The sequence below is a fragment of the Agelaius phoeniceus genome, chromosome 3 (assembly GCF_051311805.1).
Source record: "Agelaius phoeniceus isolate bAgePho1 chromosome 3, bAgePho1.hap1, whole genome shotgun sequence".
Lineage (NCBI taxonomy): Eukaryota > Metazoa > Chordata > Aves > Passeriformes > Icteridae > Agelaius > Agelaius phoeniceus.
Genome location: NC_135267.1, coordinates 69,371,595 through 69,392,611, shown reverse-complemented (window position 1 = coordinate 69,392,611; position 21,017 = coordinate 69,371,595). Strand labels below are relative to the sequence as shown.

Sequence of the window (21,017 nt, the reverse complement as noted above, 5' to 3'; positions counted from 1 at the left end):
TTCCTTCAAAAGAAGTCTAGAAGAACACGTCTGCACAAGTACATGGATCTGCATGTCTAGTTTTTCGTTTTTGTGGAATGTAGTTCTAACGTTCTGCTTTTGCCCTTCCTTCATCTAACTGTTGTTTGTTTATGGATGCAAAGAAAAGCTTTTGTACGTCTTGATAAATATTAAAAATCAGTTATTAAAGTTGTAGATTAGCAGCCCTTGGGAACACAGGTCATGGAGGAGAAAGAAAGCTAGGCATGCCTGGGAACTAATGGGTAGGTTAAACGAAACGTGTTACTTGTGTCCCACTTTAAAGACCGCCGGTTTGGTTGAGTTCAGTTGTGTCTTGTGACTTTTGGCTGCTTGAGCAGACAAGCTTGAGCTTGAGAATTTGCTTCTAAGGTAGAGATAGGCCAGATTGTATAATATGTGGAAGAAAATGTCAAAGCATTGGGAATAAAGTTTTACAAAATTGGGTTGGAAGGAATAGTCTCTATCAGGTTAGACTGACAAAAGATGCTGTTAGTAATAGATGCCCAAAAAGACATCAGAGGAGCTTCTTACTTTAAAAGAGCTAGACAGAAAGCATTGTGGCTTTCCAGCAGTCTGTGAGAACCTGGCACAGATTACTGCCTTCACATCACAAATCACCACAGAAACTAAAAGGGTAAAGAGACAGAATTAAATACTTGCTGAGAGGAAGCTATGTACCTGGAAAACACAATATGAAATTTGCCAAAGATGCATATGGTGCCTAAAAGATTTGGTAGACAGACACATATAGGTTCTCCTTCATAATAAATTGGTATAATTAGGGAAGCTTTATAAATGTACCTCTGTAAGCTGCAATAGTACTGCATTAGAGCCTGAAGAGAAATCATGTGGAGGGAGACATGTCATTTAATGATGGGGTGGGGGGACATGTTGTTGATATTTTTAGAAAGCAGTGGCACAGAGTACAAAATGTCTATATCATAATTGAGGAATATTCTGGTATTTAACAATAATTTTAAAATCTTCAGCTTCTGAAAGTTACTATATGAAAGCTTCTGAAAAAGGTGTTCTTACTTTTTCCTATATATCACTAAATGACATGCATAAATGATATATAGATAAAGGTAGGGATAAAAGAATAGTTTCATATTCTGTCTCAGCTTATCCTGTTATACATATGTCATATGTAAAAAAATTCACTGTGGGGGAAAGGTGTAAAATCTTAGTCACCATGGAAGCAAAATTTCAAAGAGCTTATGTTCAAGTTAGGGAGACAGAATGCTTCACAGACTTGCTAATCTGGAATAATGCTGAAAGCACTGTGACAGTCTATCACAAATATTTTAATATATTTTGAAGCTCTAGTGATGGCAAAGCTATGATACCTGCTTTTTATAAAAAGTAAGATATTGTTATTGCAAATAATCAAGCCAGTTTTATCTTGTTTTTGATTGCAGCAGCAAGCAAGTCTTTGGAACAAGTCTTGAAGGAGGAAATTATAAGATATAATTCACTTCTGAGTATATGACAAAAGAGTAAAGAAAACCAACAAAATGCAGTATGGTTTTAGCAAAGATCAATAAGACTACATTGATAACATTTTATTTACAGCTGCTTTCTAGACAACACAAGAGTGGTAAGAAGGCATTCATATGCATTTCCATACATAATAGTAACACTGCAAATAATTTAGCCAAAGAAGAGAAGTCTTGGTGGTTTTACATCAGGGGCCCTGTCATGTTACTTCACTACCACCAGAGGAACTGTGTCATTTTGGCCTGCTCCCCTCTAGTGTTGTGATTGATGGGTTCAGTCAGGCTGTGGAAAGTTTATTACATAATTAACACAAGACTAGACCTGTGTCCTGACCTTTGTCCTAACCACAGCACTTGTAGGACTTGATATTTTCAAGTAAAATTTTCATTCTATTTCTGTCTTTCTATATTATGACACAAATTTCAAAATTAGGAACTGACCTTAGGATTTCATTCATCACGATGAAGGTCTGTATTAATTAGATTTTCACATGCTTTCTAGCATGATTTGTGGAAATATGGTGTCTGTTTAAGTAATCTTATAACAGACCACTGGGTTATATGCTGAAATTAGTGGTGTTGTCATATAGCAAAAGGTAGGGATAAAAGAATAGTTTAATATTCTAGTGTTTTAAAACACAGCTGCTTGGTTCAGTCAAGGAGAACTATAAATCAAGTAGGAGATGTGAGTTTTTTGAAAACTGTAACATCCTTTCTAGGGTGAATTTTTACTTCCTTAATTCAGTGATCTCCTCTTTTCACCTTTAATTTTGGAGAATCCTTTTTCCAAACTTTGTCAGATCTTCCCTTTTTCGATCAGGGCATTTCTGGAAAAATTTCCGGGTCATTTTGCTGAGGTGCTACTTTTGCCCTGTGTGCACCTGGGAGCAGGATTTTCTTCCAGTGGCAGCTAATGCCCTTGCTTCCAAAAGGGAGCATGCACACTTGTTCCTTAGCTCTCTTTGGGATGTCTCCAGCACCTGAAGCTCTTAATATGATGTGATTCTCTTTCTTTTTCTGTGTAAGATGTTGCTCGTTCTTTGCTGAGTTGAAATCTCAGTTTATACACTTAGTAAAGCTGTCTTGCACAATCCGGAATCTGGTTAAATTTTTAGTGATAAATGTAAGGCTAAAATAAAGGAAAAAAAAAAACCTACTTGCTTGAGTTGCACAGGGGTTGATGTACTCTGGTCTTATCCTTAAAGCTAGTGAAGAGTTACATGGAAAATTTTTAATCCTAAACAAAGATACTATGAGAGATAGAACATTGTAAAAGGAGTGAAATTAAGATGCCAAGAAATTCAGAAAACTTGGCAAAAGGAAAGCATAGTGTTTACTGTGACAATCAAGTACAAGACTGAGAAATGTAAAACTAATTGATAGTTTTATTCTAGTGGTTTGAATAGTCTATGAATCTATCAAATCAATACATTATTCTCTGTAATTTAAAAAATAGATATTTCTGACCCTGAAACTGTGTGTAGGCAGCCATAGAAAACTGTGGGAATGAGGGAGATAATGTTGATATGTCTTTTTTTCTTAATTGTCAGGCTTAGACAGGCTTTCAACTTTGACTTCTGAATTTAAGATGATGTGTGGGTTTAGTTCATACCATCCATGTGAGCATAGCCAGGAAATCTGGAGGAGGAACATCAGAGAATCTTCTGGAGGAGAAACATCAGGACAATCTTCTTTGGTATTTCCACATATCCCTAACTTTATTGATGTTCTGAATACTAAAACATAATATATAAATATGAATAAATAATATTTTATGCATAATATGGTAATATACAGTAGAAATATATAAAGATATCAATATATATAATCTGTGGGGTTTTTCCCCCTTAGAAGCATAGACTTTTATACAATCAGTGAAAGCAGAGATCAATTATTACATGGATAATAAGAACAAAAGGAAATATATTTGATAGTATTATAGCAATGTGTGCCCTAACCCCAGACCTTGACCAATTCGTTATATTTCAAGTTTATGTTACCTGGAAATTATAGACTTAAAATGTACTTTGTTTTGTGTTTATTCAAAGCAGAAGGCTTTTTTTTTTTTTTTTGTTATGAAACAATATTGTGTGGAGGCCTGTTGCTTACTAGGTTTTTCATGTTTTATGTAACCAGGCTGTCAGAAATATGTCACATGATTTTAGAAAAGTATCTGTCAATAAAAATTCAATCCCTTAAAAAAAATTTAAAAAATAAACCAAACAGAAAGCAAAACAGCTAAAGCAACTTCACAGGATGAGTCATCTAGAACAGTTTACCAATCTAAATCAGAAGAGGATTAGAAACTCTGCAGTGAAAAAGAACAATAAATGAAGTTTCTAATCCTGGAATTTTGGGTGTAATCTCCCAGGTCAGTCTTCAGGCAAACAACAGACAAAATTAAATTGCTTCTTTTATACTGCAAATGCATATTTAATATGCACTTATGCAGTACTTGGACTTAGCATCTGAAGAAAAGTTGGCAGGAATACCAATTTCTGTTTTCATTCTGCACATTCCCAGGTTTCATGTGCATCTTGGAAAAACTCTTCTTTCTCAGCAGTCATGTGTTGCACATTATATTTAGGCTGAGTGGTATAGGTTAGCTGAAAAACTGGAAATTTGAAAAGATTGTGAAATGAAATTAAAACATTAAATAATTTTAATACTTTTTTGTCATTGAGGTAATAATTTTATACGTAAAATATCATTATGCTTGAAATGTTTGAGACCTGGTAAAGTACACTGAACAGCAAAAAGGTGAAAATGGAGTGTAATTGATTTGCCCTGAAAAATTATTCATTAAGCTTTTGCTGTTATAGTTTGAGTGAATACGATGAATGGGGGCATATGTACTGAAAATTATTTAAGAAATTACATGTAGTTGCAATTGCTATCTCAGCTAAAAATATGAATATCTCTGCAGTATTTTTGTCTCTCTGACATGTTCATCCTCTTCTGGCATTCTGGGGCATGTTTGATGCTGCACTGTTCAGGTGCTTTGCCAGATGACTGAGGCCTGAGTTAGCTGCCACCTTGCTGGCAGCATACATAGAAAAGGAGATAGAAAAAGAATTGGAATGGAGTAATTTAGACTAATATCGAACAGCAGATAGATGAAGTATAGCATTTCCCAACTTTTGAATGCAACTCCTTTTTTTCCCCCTCCTATTTTCTCTCTGTCTTTTTAGTTTGGGGTTTGTTGTTAGTCTTTGTTTATAAAACTCTTTTCATAATTGAAATCCATTCTAAATGAGAAACCGTAAGAAGACTACAATTTTCTTTTCACATTGTACAAGACTAAAAGAAAATATTGGAAATGGAAATTCACCATTTTGTCTATTTCTTCTTCCTTTTCCTTTATTTCCTGTACTGTTTCCCAAAAATAGAGCAAGGCCTATGGCACATTTGGCTTCAAAGCTTATGAAATTACTTTGCTGTGTGAGCATTTCTAATCTTACTAAAGTGGAAAAAAGAAGGGGTAAACTGGGGAAAAGGAAGCAAGCAGATTTCAGCTTTTGAAGATGTGAGTAATATGTGCATAAGTCATGCTAGCTCTTGAGGTGACTGAATAGAGTGTTCACAACTGGTGCTATACTGAAGCCATTCCCTCTGCATTAGGAAGAATAAAAATAGAAAGTCTGTCTGCAGTGTGTGTGTAGGTTAAGATGTACTGATGCAACTGCTGTGTCAATGGTGAAAGTGTGGTGTAGTGCTCTGGCTTTTTGAGAGACAGTCACTGAGACTGGCAGAAGGGGGAGCTTCTGGAGTATAACTCATTTTGATCATTAGTCTCAACTGGTGCTCATTGCCAGCCGTGCTCCCGGGCTTTTGCAAATCCAGCCTAAGGAGGATAGAAGAACATCTTTAAAGATGTGAGGCTATAACAGCAAGATCCTCAGGGAAGCATTATTGCAAGCTCTGCTGCAGCACAGTGCCTCAGTGAATACATTTTCAGTATGACTGTGAGTACAGTTACTTCAGTTTTCTTCCTATTTTTCACTTCCATTCACGTCTCTTCCTCCCCTTGATAAATAGGCAAATTCAAAGCTAACAACATTTTTATGATATTGCTGCTGCTTAAGGATTTTGTTGCTCACCTTATAGCTCTTTGAAAGGCTTGTCTTCTGAGCATATCAAAGATCCATAAGGTGAATTCATTGAGTGAGGATTTGCTTGTATTTCTCTGTGGACAATGCTGACCACTCTTTTACCCACATTTTTCATACAAGGAGACAGTATGAAAGGAAACCATATTGGAACATGTGAATTTTCATTCAGTAGTGAATAGATTACATATTGTACAGAGATGGCTTTCGTGAACAGTGGTGTTCAATTCTTGATCAGAGGAATTGGATGAGGACCTGATGTGTCATAGTGGAGGAGACAAGATCAATAGTGCTTCATCTTTATGGGAATGGGAGAAGGAGGCAGGTCATCTAGACGTGGAGAATAAGGAACTTGGAAGCTGAGCCAGAAGATTCTGGCTGAGTCACAATAGCAAATTATAACAAAATACACACAGAAGTCCAGAATACCTGATCCTTAATCTCATGTTCTCATTTTTTTAGTTGATTAATTGTGTAATTCTTTGCAGCAGAAGAAAAATAAAAGTCTTTTTATCCCTCACTGGGGTCTAATAAGTTATTCTAAGCTCCTAAAAAATATCTTCTGAGTTTATAGTCATCTTACTTGCTGAAGATTTTTGGCACGGTCCTCAGAATACTTATTTGATCTAAAGCTGAAGTTCTTGTCTAATTCTAAATTTAGTATGCTTCCCATGCCTTGCCAAAATAATTAGGGGAAAGGTAAGAATTGGGTTCAATAACTTCGTGACTTGGGATTTCTAGGAAGAAATGTTTTAAATGTGAACAGTGGTAATTTAACCTCTTAGGGAAAAAAGAGATCTCAGAGACCTTGGTTTTAATTTTTACTGTTTCCATAGCAGTTAAAGGCAGTCAAGAGAAATTTTTTGCCATTCCATTTAAACTCATAGCAGAAATCAGCCAATCATCTAATAATTATAAAATTACAAATAATTTAATTATTCCAGATTATTTGCAAACATCTTCACCTCCAGAAGTTATTACTTCATGTATTTACCTCATGAATGATTAAGGTGTCTGAGGCCTTTTATTTATAAACTAACTATGTAAAATTGTAGTTAAAAATATTTTAGTTGACTGAAATTTAGCCTGAAATCAGTTTAAATCAATTTTTTTATTCTTCTAGGTTAAGAAGTAGTTGCTAATATAATTAAATAATTTTACTATCTTACTTATTCCAAGACTTATTTATGCTCAGGTGGGCAAAATGATATAATTTCTCTTACCATAATCTGAATTAATTAAATTCATTAATTACTTTTTTTATATATACATATACTTATTTTCTGTTGTTTGAATATTTTTTTTTTAGAAAATAGTTTAACATTACTATGAAAATTAAACTGCAATTGAATAGCAATTAAGTTTCTGAACAATGTATTTCAACTTGAGCAACACGGTTAAATATTATAGAAATTAGCAAAAGACTGGGTGAATTAAGGGGAGAAAAGCTACATATCCTGTTTTGTAATTTACAGATATTTTTCCTGCTAACTAAGTCAAAGCAAAAGGAAGGGGCTTTTCTTTTTCTGAATATGCAGGACAAGACTCTTTAAACATGACAAGATTATTTAAATGTTGAAATGTCCAGGGGGAGAAAAAAAAAGGGGATCTATCAAGTCTGATACTTAGTAGTCACGGATAACATTTCAATATATCACATGGCATGCAGAAATGTGTCATTTTCTTGTATAATTCTTTCTTTTTGGTGTGAGCAAAGTGATCTTCTGTGGTCAGCAAGAAAGATGCCTTGAACTAATAAATTATTAAAAGAATTAACGGCTGAACTCTGATAGAGGGATATGTTGATTAAGCAGTTTTGTTGGCATTGCATTTTAGGTGGTGTAGCCAAGAAACAGAGGCAATCTAACTGTCAATCGTAACAAAATTTATGTCTTGTAAAAGTTTATCTCATAGCTTATCTCCTGTTTTATTCCCTTGAATATATTATATTTTGTCTAATAAAGGTCTAGCAAACTTGGACTAATAATCAGATAATTATCAGATCTTTAGATGTGCAGAAGAAAACCTTAGAAACAACTTCTAACATTTTAATGCATCGTTTATTTTGGAGTGTATTGCCACATTAAATTAAAATTTACAGAGACTTCTAGCCAAATGTGACTTACAGAATCCTTTTAAAATTTCTTCCAGATGTTTAAAAGAAGAAACTTTTAAGTATGTTCAGAAAGCCTGGGAAACTTTACATTTTGAATAAAGTTAATGTTCAATCAGAAATCTCGCATGCAAAAACCAGTAGAAATGTAATTATCAATACTATTTTTATTATGCTAAATTACACTAAAATGCTTTCTTAACACAGTTTTGGTTTTTGTTTCTTTTTTTCTTTTTAATAACTTTGGCTTTGAATGAGTGGCCTGAAAAAACAGGCTATAGGAACTTATTTATGTACAAGCTGCATTCCCAGCTAGTTTATACTCAAACATAAAATTAACTTTATTACTCCGTTTGTTTTTTCTTTTTCAATAGATCTATTTCATCTCTTTATCCATATCATGTAAATCTGAACTTTGGCATCTTTTTACATCTGACATTTTAGAGCTTAAGCAACTTAATATTCTTACTGTGTAGATTTTACTGCAACCTGCGTATGTAACTATTTTTTATAGTCTATTTCTGGCTAAACTTACAAAGCATTGTCATATTTCAAACCCCTAAGATTTTCTCCACTTATTTATTATATAACATATGCTTTCCTTTCATTTTCTGGTTGGATAACAAAAGAAAACACTTTGGTCATGAAATCTGGCCCTAAAAGAGGAATAAGTATCTTCTTGCTCTTTATAAGCTTCACTTCTCTGGATTGCTGCTTGTGACACTGCATTTTAGTTTGGAGCACTCCACCACTCTGGAGCTGTATACAGTACAATTTTAAACAGAATAGTTATGAGGGCTTTTTGTTACTATTCTTTTATTGAGAGTTTCTCCATAGAAACAGAGCAGAATTTCTCAAAAACTATAAAAATTTTATGATTCAAAAAACAAGGGCTCATTCCAGGAGTTGACAGCCTAAACTCTGCATTAACTTTGTGTGACATCTTTGGAAGAAGTTGTTTCGTCTCTTGCTAAGGTCTTGATTTTCTCTTCAGAAAAATTTTATGGGAAATTGATGCTACAACAACAACTCATGGTTTTTTGTTCATACTTCACAGTGCAGCTGGCACATATAATGTATACATACTTTTCTTGAAAATTTTCTTGATCCTAATTAATCAGGTTCTAGAGCACTTTACAATCATTATGTAGAATTATTTTGTATTAAAGACTTATTATCAGATAGATTTCTTATGAATATTTTTTTATTTAACATTTTTTACTTCTAAAACTTCAAGTTTTCAATACACATTGTAATGCCTAAATATTCATGTCCTGCATGTAGCTACAAATTCTTATTGCTCTCTCATCACCTTGGCAGGACGAACTCTGCTGGAAAAACTCTTCAGCCAGCAGGAAAATGCACCACAAGAAGAAGCAGAAAAGCTCTGTTCTCGCATTATTGCAATGGGTCTTTTGCTTCCATTCACTGACTGCTTCAGAGAGCCATGTAACCAGAGTGCCAAGCAAAGCACACCCACGTTTGATGTAAGTACTGAAAAACTTGTCTTTTGTCTCTTTTGTAAAGCAGGACATGATTTTCTAATAGTTTATCTTTCCTGAAAGAATTTGGTTTGTCATTTTAATGAAAATTGCCCTTAGGAGAGAGACCAGCTATTTTTCTCTGCTAAGGTATGTGCACTTTTGTATCCACATAAGCATGTTCTCCTAGAACATGATTTCATTACTTTTTAACTCATATCTTAGTCTGTTCTTCATTTCCAGTTTTCATTGTTGTCTTCTTTGAATCCAAGCATTCTGTATGACTACCAAGATTTCCATCAATAGCTGCTTCACCAAAAAATATAAATCAATGGAAAACCAGAAAAACAGCATGTCACAAAATTTCACAGAACTCAAACTAGATGTCTATGCTGGGTTGTTTTGTTTTGTTTTTTTTTTCCCCTGAAAATACTTTTGATACAAAATACTGCAGGGGTCAATGCAAATATGCTGGCATTGCAGCTGTGGTGTTATCTGTACCTGTGAGCTATCTGGCCAGGTGTTTGCCTACTGTTACAAACCTGGGTGTAGACATAACCTTACACACTTTTCTTTTCTCTTGGATAATTAATTCAACATTAGGATCTTCTTGTTGTAACCTATGGCACCTAATACCATTTTATGTGGCTAAAGATAATTAGGGTTTTTCTCTCTACTAATTAGCTTCAAAATAGTATACAAATATTAACTAATCTACTTAATGTCTTGCTGATATGGTTAAGATCATCCCTACTCTACACATTACGCTGAAGTTTGGTTACAAACACTCAAAAAAAGATTGGCATAGATATGAGAACATGCTGACTTCTTAACTCTTTAAATATTTCCTGAAGAATAGTTTAACACAACTGGAAAAGGGATAACTGCAAGAATAAATTTTTTCCACTAAATTCCTATGCAAGCATTCCTAAATAACCCAGTTAATCTACAAAGTTCTCTAACAATAAGTTTATGTTTTGACTTTGGTGTTACTTTTTGTTTTGCTTTAAGATGCAACATTTTTTGACTTTTTTTTAACTGGTTTTTGAAATTATTTGGAAAATGCAGTTTAACTATAAAACTGAGGATACTCGGGCAACTTAAAATCACACAGCATTTGCAAGTGCTCGTGGTTAAATATACTCATAAAAGTTACTAGAAAAGACAAGTTTCTTATTTTTCAGGTTGTTTAAAAGAGTCGGTAGTGTTTTCCACTCTCCTGCTGTTACCAAATATTCAGCAATTTCCTATAGATTATTCACACCACATTTTTAAAAAGCTTCTCTTGCATTCTCAATAGATTTTTTTCTCAAATTCGAAGTTTGCAAATAAACAGAAAATACTCTTTTTTTTAAACTGATATACCATGCTTTTTCTGAGTAACAGATACATTAGTTATCTTTTGTTTAACACATCCAAATGGAGGGACATGGTAGTAGCTGAGTGCCACATCAACCATCTGTCAAGGTCAGGAATTTAAGAAGTTGCTGGATTAGCAGTGATCTTAATGTGACTCAGTCTATCAGTAAGCCACAAATGTCACAGTTTCTGTGACTGTTTTTCTGTATAAACCCCCTAAATAGATCACACTCCTGGTAAAACAATATCAGAAGTGGTGTACAGCCCTGTTATGTAACCAGTAGTTCATCCTACTTCAAAGGAGCATACAGCTGTCTTGAGCACCAGATCTCCATAATTGAATTCCACGTGGTGCAGAGCTGAGAGCTGCTGATGCAGAATTTCGGAATATGTTCCTACTCCAGCCTTGGTGCCCAAGGACAGTACAGGAACACCTATCAGTTTATTCATTACATGTTCTCCAAAACAAAAATATCTAGAACTTGCAGTATAAATTGTAATGGCTGAGAACTTGAAAACTGGGCATTGCCTTGCTTCTTAGAGTAAATTTAAAGTATTTTACAGGAATAAATTCTAATTGTTATGTTAGGGAATTAAATAGCTTGAAAAAAATTATGGTGATGCTGAATATTACTTTAAAAAGAACATGTAAGGTTGGTTAGTTGTGTCCTCTCTTGCATCTCTCTCTATGGGTGTACTTTGGGGTTTTTTCCTATTCACATTTTTCCTGTTTGTTTGTTTGCATGTTTTAAATTCATTAGAGCAAATCTTTGATGTTGACCTAACAGCTTATTTTAAAGACTTAGGAATCAGGACTTAATTAAGGACTAGCCTTAATAACTAAATTTTGCCCATCTAGAATTAGGAGGTACATCTTCTTTGACCTTACTCCAAAATTAGGAGCAGAACCAGACCCATATTCTTAGTTCATCTCTGAGTTCATCAGACCCCTAGTTCAGTTTTGGATTGCCTCCAGTTCAGCTGATATCCTTGTCACTTAGCTGAAACTGCCCTCAACAAAGCTCCTGTAGCCCTGTCCTGGTCCCTGCTACCTTGTTGCCCTTCCTTCCTTCTTCTTGAAGGTGCTTCCATGGTGCTTGCCTGTTCCTTGCTGTTACTTCTTTGCCTCTCTTGATTTTCATCTTAGTCTGGTGCTTGTAAAGTCTCTTAGGTCACTCTTTCAGAATATTTTTTTTTTTTTTTTGCAGAATTTCCAATGCATTTTCCACTGAAACCCATCTTTGAATCCTTTTCTCCTTTTGTGACCTACTCCTTGGATTTCTGAACTTTAAAGTACTACTTTTTTTTAAATTGAATAAAATCCATGATTCCCTTCTTGCTTTAGTGTGGTCCCACAGACTTGATTTTGTTAAGATGTTAGGTTACAGTTTATGAAAACAATTCAGTAAGTTTTGTTCACTCTATGATCTATTGCTCATGGCTTGAGATGAATATAAACAGATTATTTAAAAGTCCTATTCTCTCCCTCTGATGCTCTTTTCTGGATGACCTCTAGAATTTAATTTAACATGGTTAATGCTGAAATCTCTTGAAATATTTGCAATTGCACATTTTGATTATATTCTTATTTTCTTTATTATTCATGCCTGCTGGTCACCTTTACTTCCCCCTCTCTTAGAAATGTTTATAAAATCTTGTGTCTGTTTTCTCAGTAATGCAAGAGATCTGGTTTGCTTTTTTAGTCCTAAGATATTCCAGGCTTCAGTGTAGGCTATTAAAAAATAGTACAAGCCCTCTTTTTCATTTCTCTTTGGATCCTATTTCTTTCTCTTCCCTTTTGTCTAGCTGCAATTTAACAGTGCATTAAGAGCAAAGACCCCTTTCACAGCTCTTAGTATCTTGGGCTAGTTTTATAATGGCTCCTAGAATTCAGTTTAATTTATATTCTTGGCACTTTCTGGTCTACACTATGGTTTGTGGATGTGATGCTTACACCTTTTTTCATATATGGCAAACATGAAGGATCAAAAAATGCTAAACTAGAGCACAAATCTTCAGAGAATCAACAGCTGTCACCACATTTATGCTGAGGATAGTGTCCAGTTTCCAAAGGCTTTTATATTATTCAGGTCTTTTAATGATGATTGGAGATGACATGTTTGTGATCTCTGAACTTTTTGTCAAATTAGCCCAAAGGACAGAAATTTTAGAACTGTTTTAAGAACTTATGAGAAAACTTGCATGTTCAATCTTGGCCTGTTTTATCAATTATTTCTTTTGAAACAGCTGATGGCAGTTGCCCAGAATAAAAGATCAGTCTGAAAAATACAAGTTGAACAAAGCTTTAAAAGTAATGTAAAAAGACAAGAACTGGTGTTTTTAAGATTTGGCTATTAAGAGGCAGAGGAAGCTTTTGTTATAGCTCTTCCTACCTACTCCTACAATGTAAAGAGCATCTTAAAGAGTAAGTGAATGTTCAGTGGCAGGTTCTCTGTCTAGACATAGCTCCTTATTGCTAGTTTCCCATTTGCAAGGGAGGCTGCTAATTATTGCTTCATTTATGCCATGACAACTTACTCATCAGGCTATCTTTAGTCTTTCATGCTTCTGCTAGTATTTTATAAAATAAAAACAGAGAGTTTAACTAAAAAATAAAGTTGAGCAAGTAAACGGGCAACTTAGAAAGATAGATTAGTAAAAGCCTACAGAAAGCGTGTTCTCTGAAAAAATTGCTTGTCTTTTAAATAGCTATTGCCTTTTAAATTTCTCCCTCTTCAGCAGTTGTGTTATTCAAGAGGGTTTCTAAAGATTCAAATTAAAACAAAATATCTTCTGAGTGAATGATACGCAAGACATTAATGCCTTGTGAAGAAGTCTTCCATTCATAAACCATAGAATCATGGAATTGTTAAGATTGGCAAAGACTTCTAAGATCATCAGTCCAACCTTTAACCCAGCACCACCATGTTCACCATTAAAGCATATTCCCAATTGCCTCATCCACATTCCTTTTGAACATTACCAGGTATGGCAATTCCACCACTCAACTGGGCAGCCTGTTCAATGCCTGTCTACCATTTCAATGAAGAAATCTTACCTTATACCCAATCTAAATCTCCCCTGGAGTAGCTTGAGGCTTTTGCCCCTTGTCTTGTCACTTGTCACTGTGAGAGCCGCCTACCTTCCTACATGTAGTGCAGCTGTAGTTTTAAGCTTTTTAGCATGGTACCTCATTATATTATCTTAGTAGAGTAAAATAATCCTGAAATTGACATGTCTACAGGGTGCATCTTTGGCACGAATGTAACAACAGGCAAGTTTTTCCTTCCTGTTGGAGGATCATGGTCTTTAGTAAGTAGAGGTCTCATCTGCTTGGCTCCTCTCTTAATAATCACCAAAGGTATAAGATAACTATCTTCAGAGAGTCATCAATAATGTGTATAAATTATAAATATTTTCATGCGTATTTAAACTGTTCAAAACAAGGAAGAACCTGGCATTTTCCTATCAATATGAGGCAGCTTTTTTTATCAGCTCAGTGCTAAGAAATACTGACAGTACTTGATGTTTGAATTTTATCCAGTAGTTGCAATTAACGCACACTGTGGATGTGTAGTCCCTACTTATGACTTCCTGTTTCAGATTTTCCAGTTCACGTGGTATAGTTTTAACCTACAGGCAGTTTTTTCTTTCATAGCAAGTTCCTACTTTTCTTCTGACAGGCTTTTCAAGTAACTTTCTGTTGTTTCTGAGCATTAGGTTTAAAACACCTAAATCCTGAATGAAAAATTATTTTGTGATAGGGGCTTTCTTTTATAATTTTCAAAGTGCTTTTGAGAAGAAAACTGAGCATACCTTAATATTCATAATGAATTCCTTTGTTTGAAGAACTTAATCTCTATTTCACACTGAAGGGTCCAGTAATGACTACTTTAAAAGTGGCACTAAAAAAATATAATCTTCTTTCATCTTTCCTTGTTTGTGATTTGATTTTGACTCAGCTATATCTCTGCATCTCTTTTCAGTGCTTCTATTTAACGCTCTTACTCAGTTGAGTAGAGCTGTTAATGCCTTCTTGATTTATTAACAGTTTCAGCACATTCTATAATGAAAGGGCTAAATAAAGTCTTCTGGCTGGTATCTTTTTTTGCTGTATTATGATGTGATTTTATACAGTCATGTTTGACAGTTTGGGATAGGCACTTCCCCTTTTGCCATTTGCAGTTATGATGCCTGACTAGGCTGTCATCTGTTTCTGAAATAATGCTTCCCCAAGGAAGCAGCAAGACAGCATGAATGGAAAATGCTGCAAAAATGGCTGTTTTCCTATTATCTCCTGGCCACCTGTGGCGATGCAAATGCTTTCTAAGGAAATAAAGATGCTGCTTTCTTTCTGCTGAGTAGGAGCAGATGGTGGGACTTTGCAAGTCGGAAGGAAGCGAAATTAGTGACATGAAGGCTTGACTTAATTTTAACTTATTTGCACTGCTGATATCAGTCTGAAAATTAGTAGGAAAACAGATTGTAAATAGACTCCTTTCTCAGAAGACAGAGACAGCCGATACCAGTGATCAGTTTCCAAAGAAATTTCCCAAGTACTGACATCAGCTAGGAGAATTTTAATTCTATACTGCAGCACATAGCTGGCAACAATGCGTGCAGCATTTTTTCAAGCATACTTTCAATGCTTGGGTATATAATAAGTAAGACTGAATATAGTCCCATCTCAGAGCAGTATTTATCAGAGCAGTATATTGGAGTACTCAATTTTATCATAATACATTGGAGTCGATAGTGAATAAGACTTTAAAACTGAACAGGTGAAAAATGTGGACTAGAGCAGAGAAAACAGATGGTTAATCTGCTGTCTTAATCTTTGTCTCAAGTGTAAGTTACCACAGCAGCAAATATTGGCCAAATCAAAGCCCCCATGTCTCCTCTTCCCTTGTCCAGTCACACTTAGTGGCACTTTGTCTTTTGTGGTGACCAATTCTGAATGTTCTTGAGTGTAATACAATGAAAACAGTTGTTTGATCATTGCACCAAAGTATTGTTCTTATGCTGCTTCTCTACTTCCATTCTTAAAAAAAAAAAAAAAAAAAAAAAAATTTACTGTTGTTAGCTCAGGCCCTGAGGTCTTCTACTCTTTTACTCTTTTCTTCTTTTTCTTTATTTTTTCTGTTTCCTTGTGGTGATGCCATTATATGCACTTTCAACTTAGATGTTTTATGTGTAGGATGTTGCTAGGTTTTCAGGGTTTGTTTTTTTGGCAATGAACGTTGATAACTTGCTTGTTGTTCGGAAGAACTGCCTCAAGAGCCATATACTGAATGTTAAGTTTACACCAACTGTTTAAATTTTTTAGTATCATTGTACATATGATGAAGGTGGTGGTCAACCTGTCACCTCAAGATATATTTATATTTTATGACTTTTTGTAGGTTAGTTCTCTTTCTTCAGAATGTCGGTCATAAAAAAATTGCCTTTTCTCACTTGGAATTGCAAATAAATTGAGGGTTGAATTTGCATATATATTGCATATCTCTTTCAAAGAGAGTTTTTACAATAGTAAAAATTACATTGTCAAATTGCATAGAGAAATTTTCTAAGTAAGCAGTTTGATTTGCATAATTCAAATTTTTCAGAGTCCAAACTCATGGAAGAACTGTGTCAGTATAAATGAAAACGATTCCTGATGAAGAAGCTTCTTGTCTCAGCTTAGATTTTCTGATGAGTCAATGAGAAGGCAAACCCTCAGGTCCTGTTAGTAGTAGCTGATAACATGGTGGTCTTGGGATGTGGCCTTCCAAGTGGATGCTTTAGTTGGATGTGTAGAGAAGCTAGGTCTTGACCTGTTTTCTTGAAGGTTAGCCACTGTTCCTTCTTCCAAGGAAAGTTTACTGTAAGCTCACCAGTTGACCCTATTCAGCTCTGAAAAATGTAGAAGTTACTGGGGAACAGGAAGACCAAGACAACACTGTAACAGAATGAGAATAGATGTGGAAATCTGAAATTTAGTTTCCTGATTTCCTTTCCCAGTGAGAGCTCTAACTGCAGAGCTATTGGCTTTCTTTGCCTCTCCTGGGATTTAGTGTTGAATCCTGAGTGGAGTTTGATGGGATCAAACATGTTTTTTCTCTTTCATTGAGGAGGCTGAAGTCATTTAATGGGAAATAAATGTTTCATGATTTTTGACAACTGAAGTGTTTTTAACTTCATTGTTGAGGCACATTGGTTCTCTGAAAAGAAACAAACCCTTTGACTCAAGTAAAATGCTTATGTAACAAATTTAGTTCATGAGGATAAAGTGCTGCTTCAGCTATACATTACAGTATTATGAAGGACTTGCTGGCTTTCAACCTTGGAAAGCATCTGTGCTCACTAGTGCAGCCCAGGGCAGCACAAGTCAAGGGCCATGTTTAATCACTGCTCTGGTTCTCTCAGTGGCAAGACAGAGCTTTGTTACTGAACCTGTCCTCAAAAAGTAAACCACTTTCCCCATTCTTAAAAGTATTGATTTCTTTATTTAAAAAGCTGCTTAAAATAAAGCAGTCTCCTGCTGATAAGAGCATTTTGAGGTAGTCTGGCTCTAGTTTCTCAAACTAAAGCCTTGCTTCTGCAATTAACTCTTTGTATGCAGTGGAGAACATGCAGTTGACTTTCTTTCATTTTAGAGGCTGTATGCTTACTATACTAGAATGATTAAACCTCCTGAATGGGAAAAAAATTAATTCCTTCCACACACTTGAAACAGACTAAGTGCCAAGAAATTATTTACAAATTTGGACAAACTCTTTGGAGCTCTTAGCCCGGAAAACACCTCTGAGACGTGGAGTCTGGTCCCTTCTTATCCCAAGTAACATAAAATGGAATTCTTCTATGAGTTCATCTCATTACATCTTAAATGCAGTTATACTTTTTCCTCTCTTAATTCTTCAACTTCTTCCCACTGAAAGAATATAATCCAGAATGACCTGATGAGTAGGAACCTTCTTGTAATCTCTGCTCTGTGTTTACTCCTGGCCCATTGATATTTGCCTCAGAACATGCCAATGCTACTGTTCTTCCCTCTTCAGGATAACTCTGAATGTTTATACTTCTAGTGAAAAAATTTTCAAGTTTATTATTAAAAAAAAAAAGTTCTGCAAAATAGAGCCCTATTACCTCACAGCTCAATACAGTAACCATCAGGCACATTAGTACCATTGCACTGTCATGTAAGAAAGTTCAGAGGTACTGTTAAAATACTTTCTCCCTCTACTGCTACCCAATACTAGCAGTATTGTGCTGCTGTACTGCCTCACCTTTCCCACGTTGACTTTGCTTTGGCTTTTTTCCTTGAGAATTTTCTAAATACATCTGGTAAGATTTTTTTCCCCCTTGATCCTCACATTGCTATTTCATGCTTTTGCAGCCATGTGGGGTGAAGGTGCATACACCTATTGCTGTTTCAACCCCATCTCCTATACATCTTTTAAGCCTTTCTCACAGTGGCTGTTTTTGTTCTTTGAGCTGGAAGCAGATAAACAGCTGATTAAAAACTGAAACGACATTGAGCAGATGGTTGTACTACCTGCATATCTCCAGGAGCAATATAGCATGCATTCAATGTTGCCTATTATATTCCTGCAGTGAGGGATATACTAATCTGTAATTCAGTCTGTGGCCCAGGGAACAAAACTGGTCTCTCTGTGAGAAAAACATGTGACCCTTTTTCTGAAAGGTCCAGGCCCACCAGAATGACTTCTGATGTTTGCTGCAGGTCTAACTCATGGCCCTACTTTTGGGTCGACCAGCCACATGGCATTTGCTAGGGGCCTTTCTTTGAGTAGCTTCCAACATTCATTTCTGTTTTTAAAGATGAGCCAGAAAGAATCTCCAGCTCGAGCGGTGAAGTGAATATTTGATATTAATTTATTACATAGTTGAAGTGTAAAACTGTGGTACCAGAGAATTAAAAGTTATAACAAAAAGCCCTCCTCTGTGCATACTGAGAGCTGTCTGGGAAGAGAGTGAGTTAAACTACAGACCTGACTCTGTGATTCTAAGTGCTAGCATCTATAAGTGGTAAAATGTATATTGATTAGGTACCATCAGATCCTGCAGGCAGTTTGCCTCGCCCATGTGCAGATGCTCTGCACTTTTAAGAACCAGTGGAAAGTGCTGTGTAAGGATGTGTGGAAACAAGAACTCTTCTTGACATCATGTTTAGTGCACTGGACTCAGACAGCTTGAAGCTTTCAGATATGAGCCTGAATAAATAAGACTGGGATCATTTATTACTAGGACACATATGTGATTTTTTTTCCCTCAAAAGAGATGCTTTAAAGACTAAAAAGGTGAAGGGGAAATTCCAGATGTATCCAAAACTTGATCACGGTAAGTGTATTCACTGACTGTATGTACAATGATATTTAGTAAAAATTGCCTCTGAAATAAAAAGATTAAAGGAGAAAAATTTTAATGTGGAAATCTAGGTTCATGGATGATTGCTTTGTAATCATTAATACTAAAAACAAATTGGATTTTTTTTTTAATTTGGATTATTTTGGGTTTTTTTGCTAGAACAGGACTTTAGCATCACAGAACTGCGTATTTCTTTCTTCAAACAGTTCTAAAAATCATGCATATTTATGGCATTATCAGATTTAAAAGAGGAGAAATTAGGTGGGTTAGTATATTAACTGAAAAGGAGCTAAAGACAAAACATAAATGGTTTTGGACCATAGCTTGTACATAGGAATTAGGATATTCAAATGATTTGCATCTTTTAAAGGGCATGAAAGTAGAGACTGGGTTAATGTTTTCCCTTTTAAAGTGTAATTTATGGACTATTAACTTGCCATCCAGACTATCTTTCTGTCATGAGGGCATGAGGGTTTTTCATATTTTAAATAGCATTTATGAGCTTGCAAGTAATCTGATGGTAGTTATTGTTAAATACCTTGTTTATATGGATATGCTTTCATTATAGTGCAAGTCCATAGCATTTTTAAAAATCTACATTTACATCTATAAATCTCCATCATATGAGGTGTCTATTCTAATGTCCTTCTCTGTATTGAATAGAAAACAAAGAAATCCCCCTCAAATGCAATGCAAACAATAAATACTGTCTTTTATACTCACAAACAAAGCTCCCATGCTGGATTAAGAGTTTTTTACCAAGTTGTGTGATGTTTTAATTTATAACTGCTTATATTTTATATGCTGTAAATTATATCAGCAAGAACATAGGTACTTCATATTTTCTTAGCTTCATAATGTATACCATCTGTACAATACTTCTGAGCTTTTCTTTTTTTTTTTTTTTAAATACATCTTGATTCATGTAGACTAATCTTATTTCAAGAATCTGTTGATAAATTATTCTATTATATCTTTCAAGAATTGGCATGGTGAAATGTCATGTCCAGGAACAGTTTAACTGTTTGTCCTCCTCATTTATGTTATGTCAACATTACCTAATTGTCATTTGTTTTACTGCCCTACAACCCTACATGTAATCCTGTTGAAAGTCATCTGTGCTTAGTCAGTTAACCCTGTGCAGAGCACGTTCTTCCCTGTGTTCCCTGGACTGTAAAAGGTGGTAGAATGGGCAAGAAAAAAATTGTTCTGGTTTTTCTCAATTACTTTTCAAGTCTTATTTTCCTCTGTGTTTTTAATTGAGATTTAAATGGTGCAGAAACATGACTAATAGCAAAATCCAGGACTTTTTCTTCACACAGCATGTACAGGTAGGACTCCCTCTCCTTACTTAAACAGTATTGGAAATTGGGCAGAAACTCAGAAACACATATCCTCTAAAAAGCTGAAAATAGACAAAGGGAAAGAACTAAGTGACTCAAAGGACTGAATTAATCAAGCCTTTTCAGATGTCCAAATAGAGTAGGATAGTAATGCTACTCTAATGGATGGGCTTTTCAAGGATAATGGACTTCAGGGTATGTAAAGAACCTGATATTATTTTTTTTTATTAAGCTTTTTATCCATTTATTTTTACCTTTATCTAAAGTCAATGTACATGCCTGGATTTTTGCCATGGTTTTCGTACTGGGAAGGTCTAATGAGCTTCCTTTGACCCTGACTGAGGCACCCTCTGTAAACCAGAGGTTTTTCCCTTATTACCAGCATTTGTCTGTTCCAAGTAAGCTGCTCCCAATAGAACATTTTTACTCTTACAACAATTTATTTTTAGGCAAGTAGAAATTTAGTCACATAGAATAGTGATTATCCCAAAACCAAGCACCATTTTCTTCTTACTCCTGCATTTCTCTTCAAAGTTCATTATCTGTCAAATTAAAAAAAAAAAAAAGTTATAATCTAAAAATGAAATGTGTACCAGCTTTTACTCAGGCAGTAGAATGAATGAAGTCTAATGAACATCATCTTTGTAAGAAGGTATTACTGTGATATGACAGTGTTTTCATCCTGTGACTTGGTATTTTTTTCTAGTTTTGTGCTGCATTTGCATCTT

General features: G+C 35.0%; 1 protein-coding gene across 4 annotated transcripts in view; it reads left to right on the top strand.

Annotated features, from left to right (window-relative positions):
* FMN2 (formin 2) overlaps positions 1-21,017 on the top strand; it is a 152,821-nt gene that overhangs the window by 7,819 nt on the left and 123,985 nt on the right. For all 4 annotated transcript variants that reach the window (XM_077175543.1, XM_077175544.1, XM_077175542.1 and 1 more), the window contains exon 2: positions 9,060-9,226. In XM_077175543.1, coding sequence (XP_077031658.1) covers positions 9,060-9,226 — 167 coding nt within the window. The remainder of the gene's footprint in view (positions 1-9,059; positions 9,227-21,017) is intronic.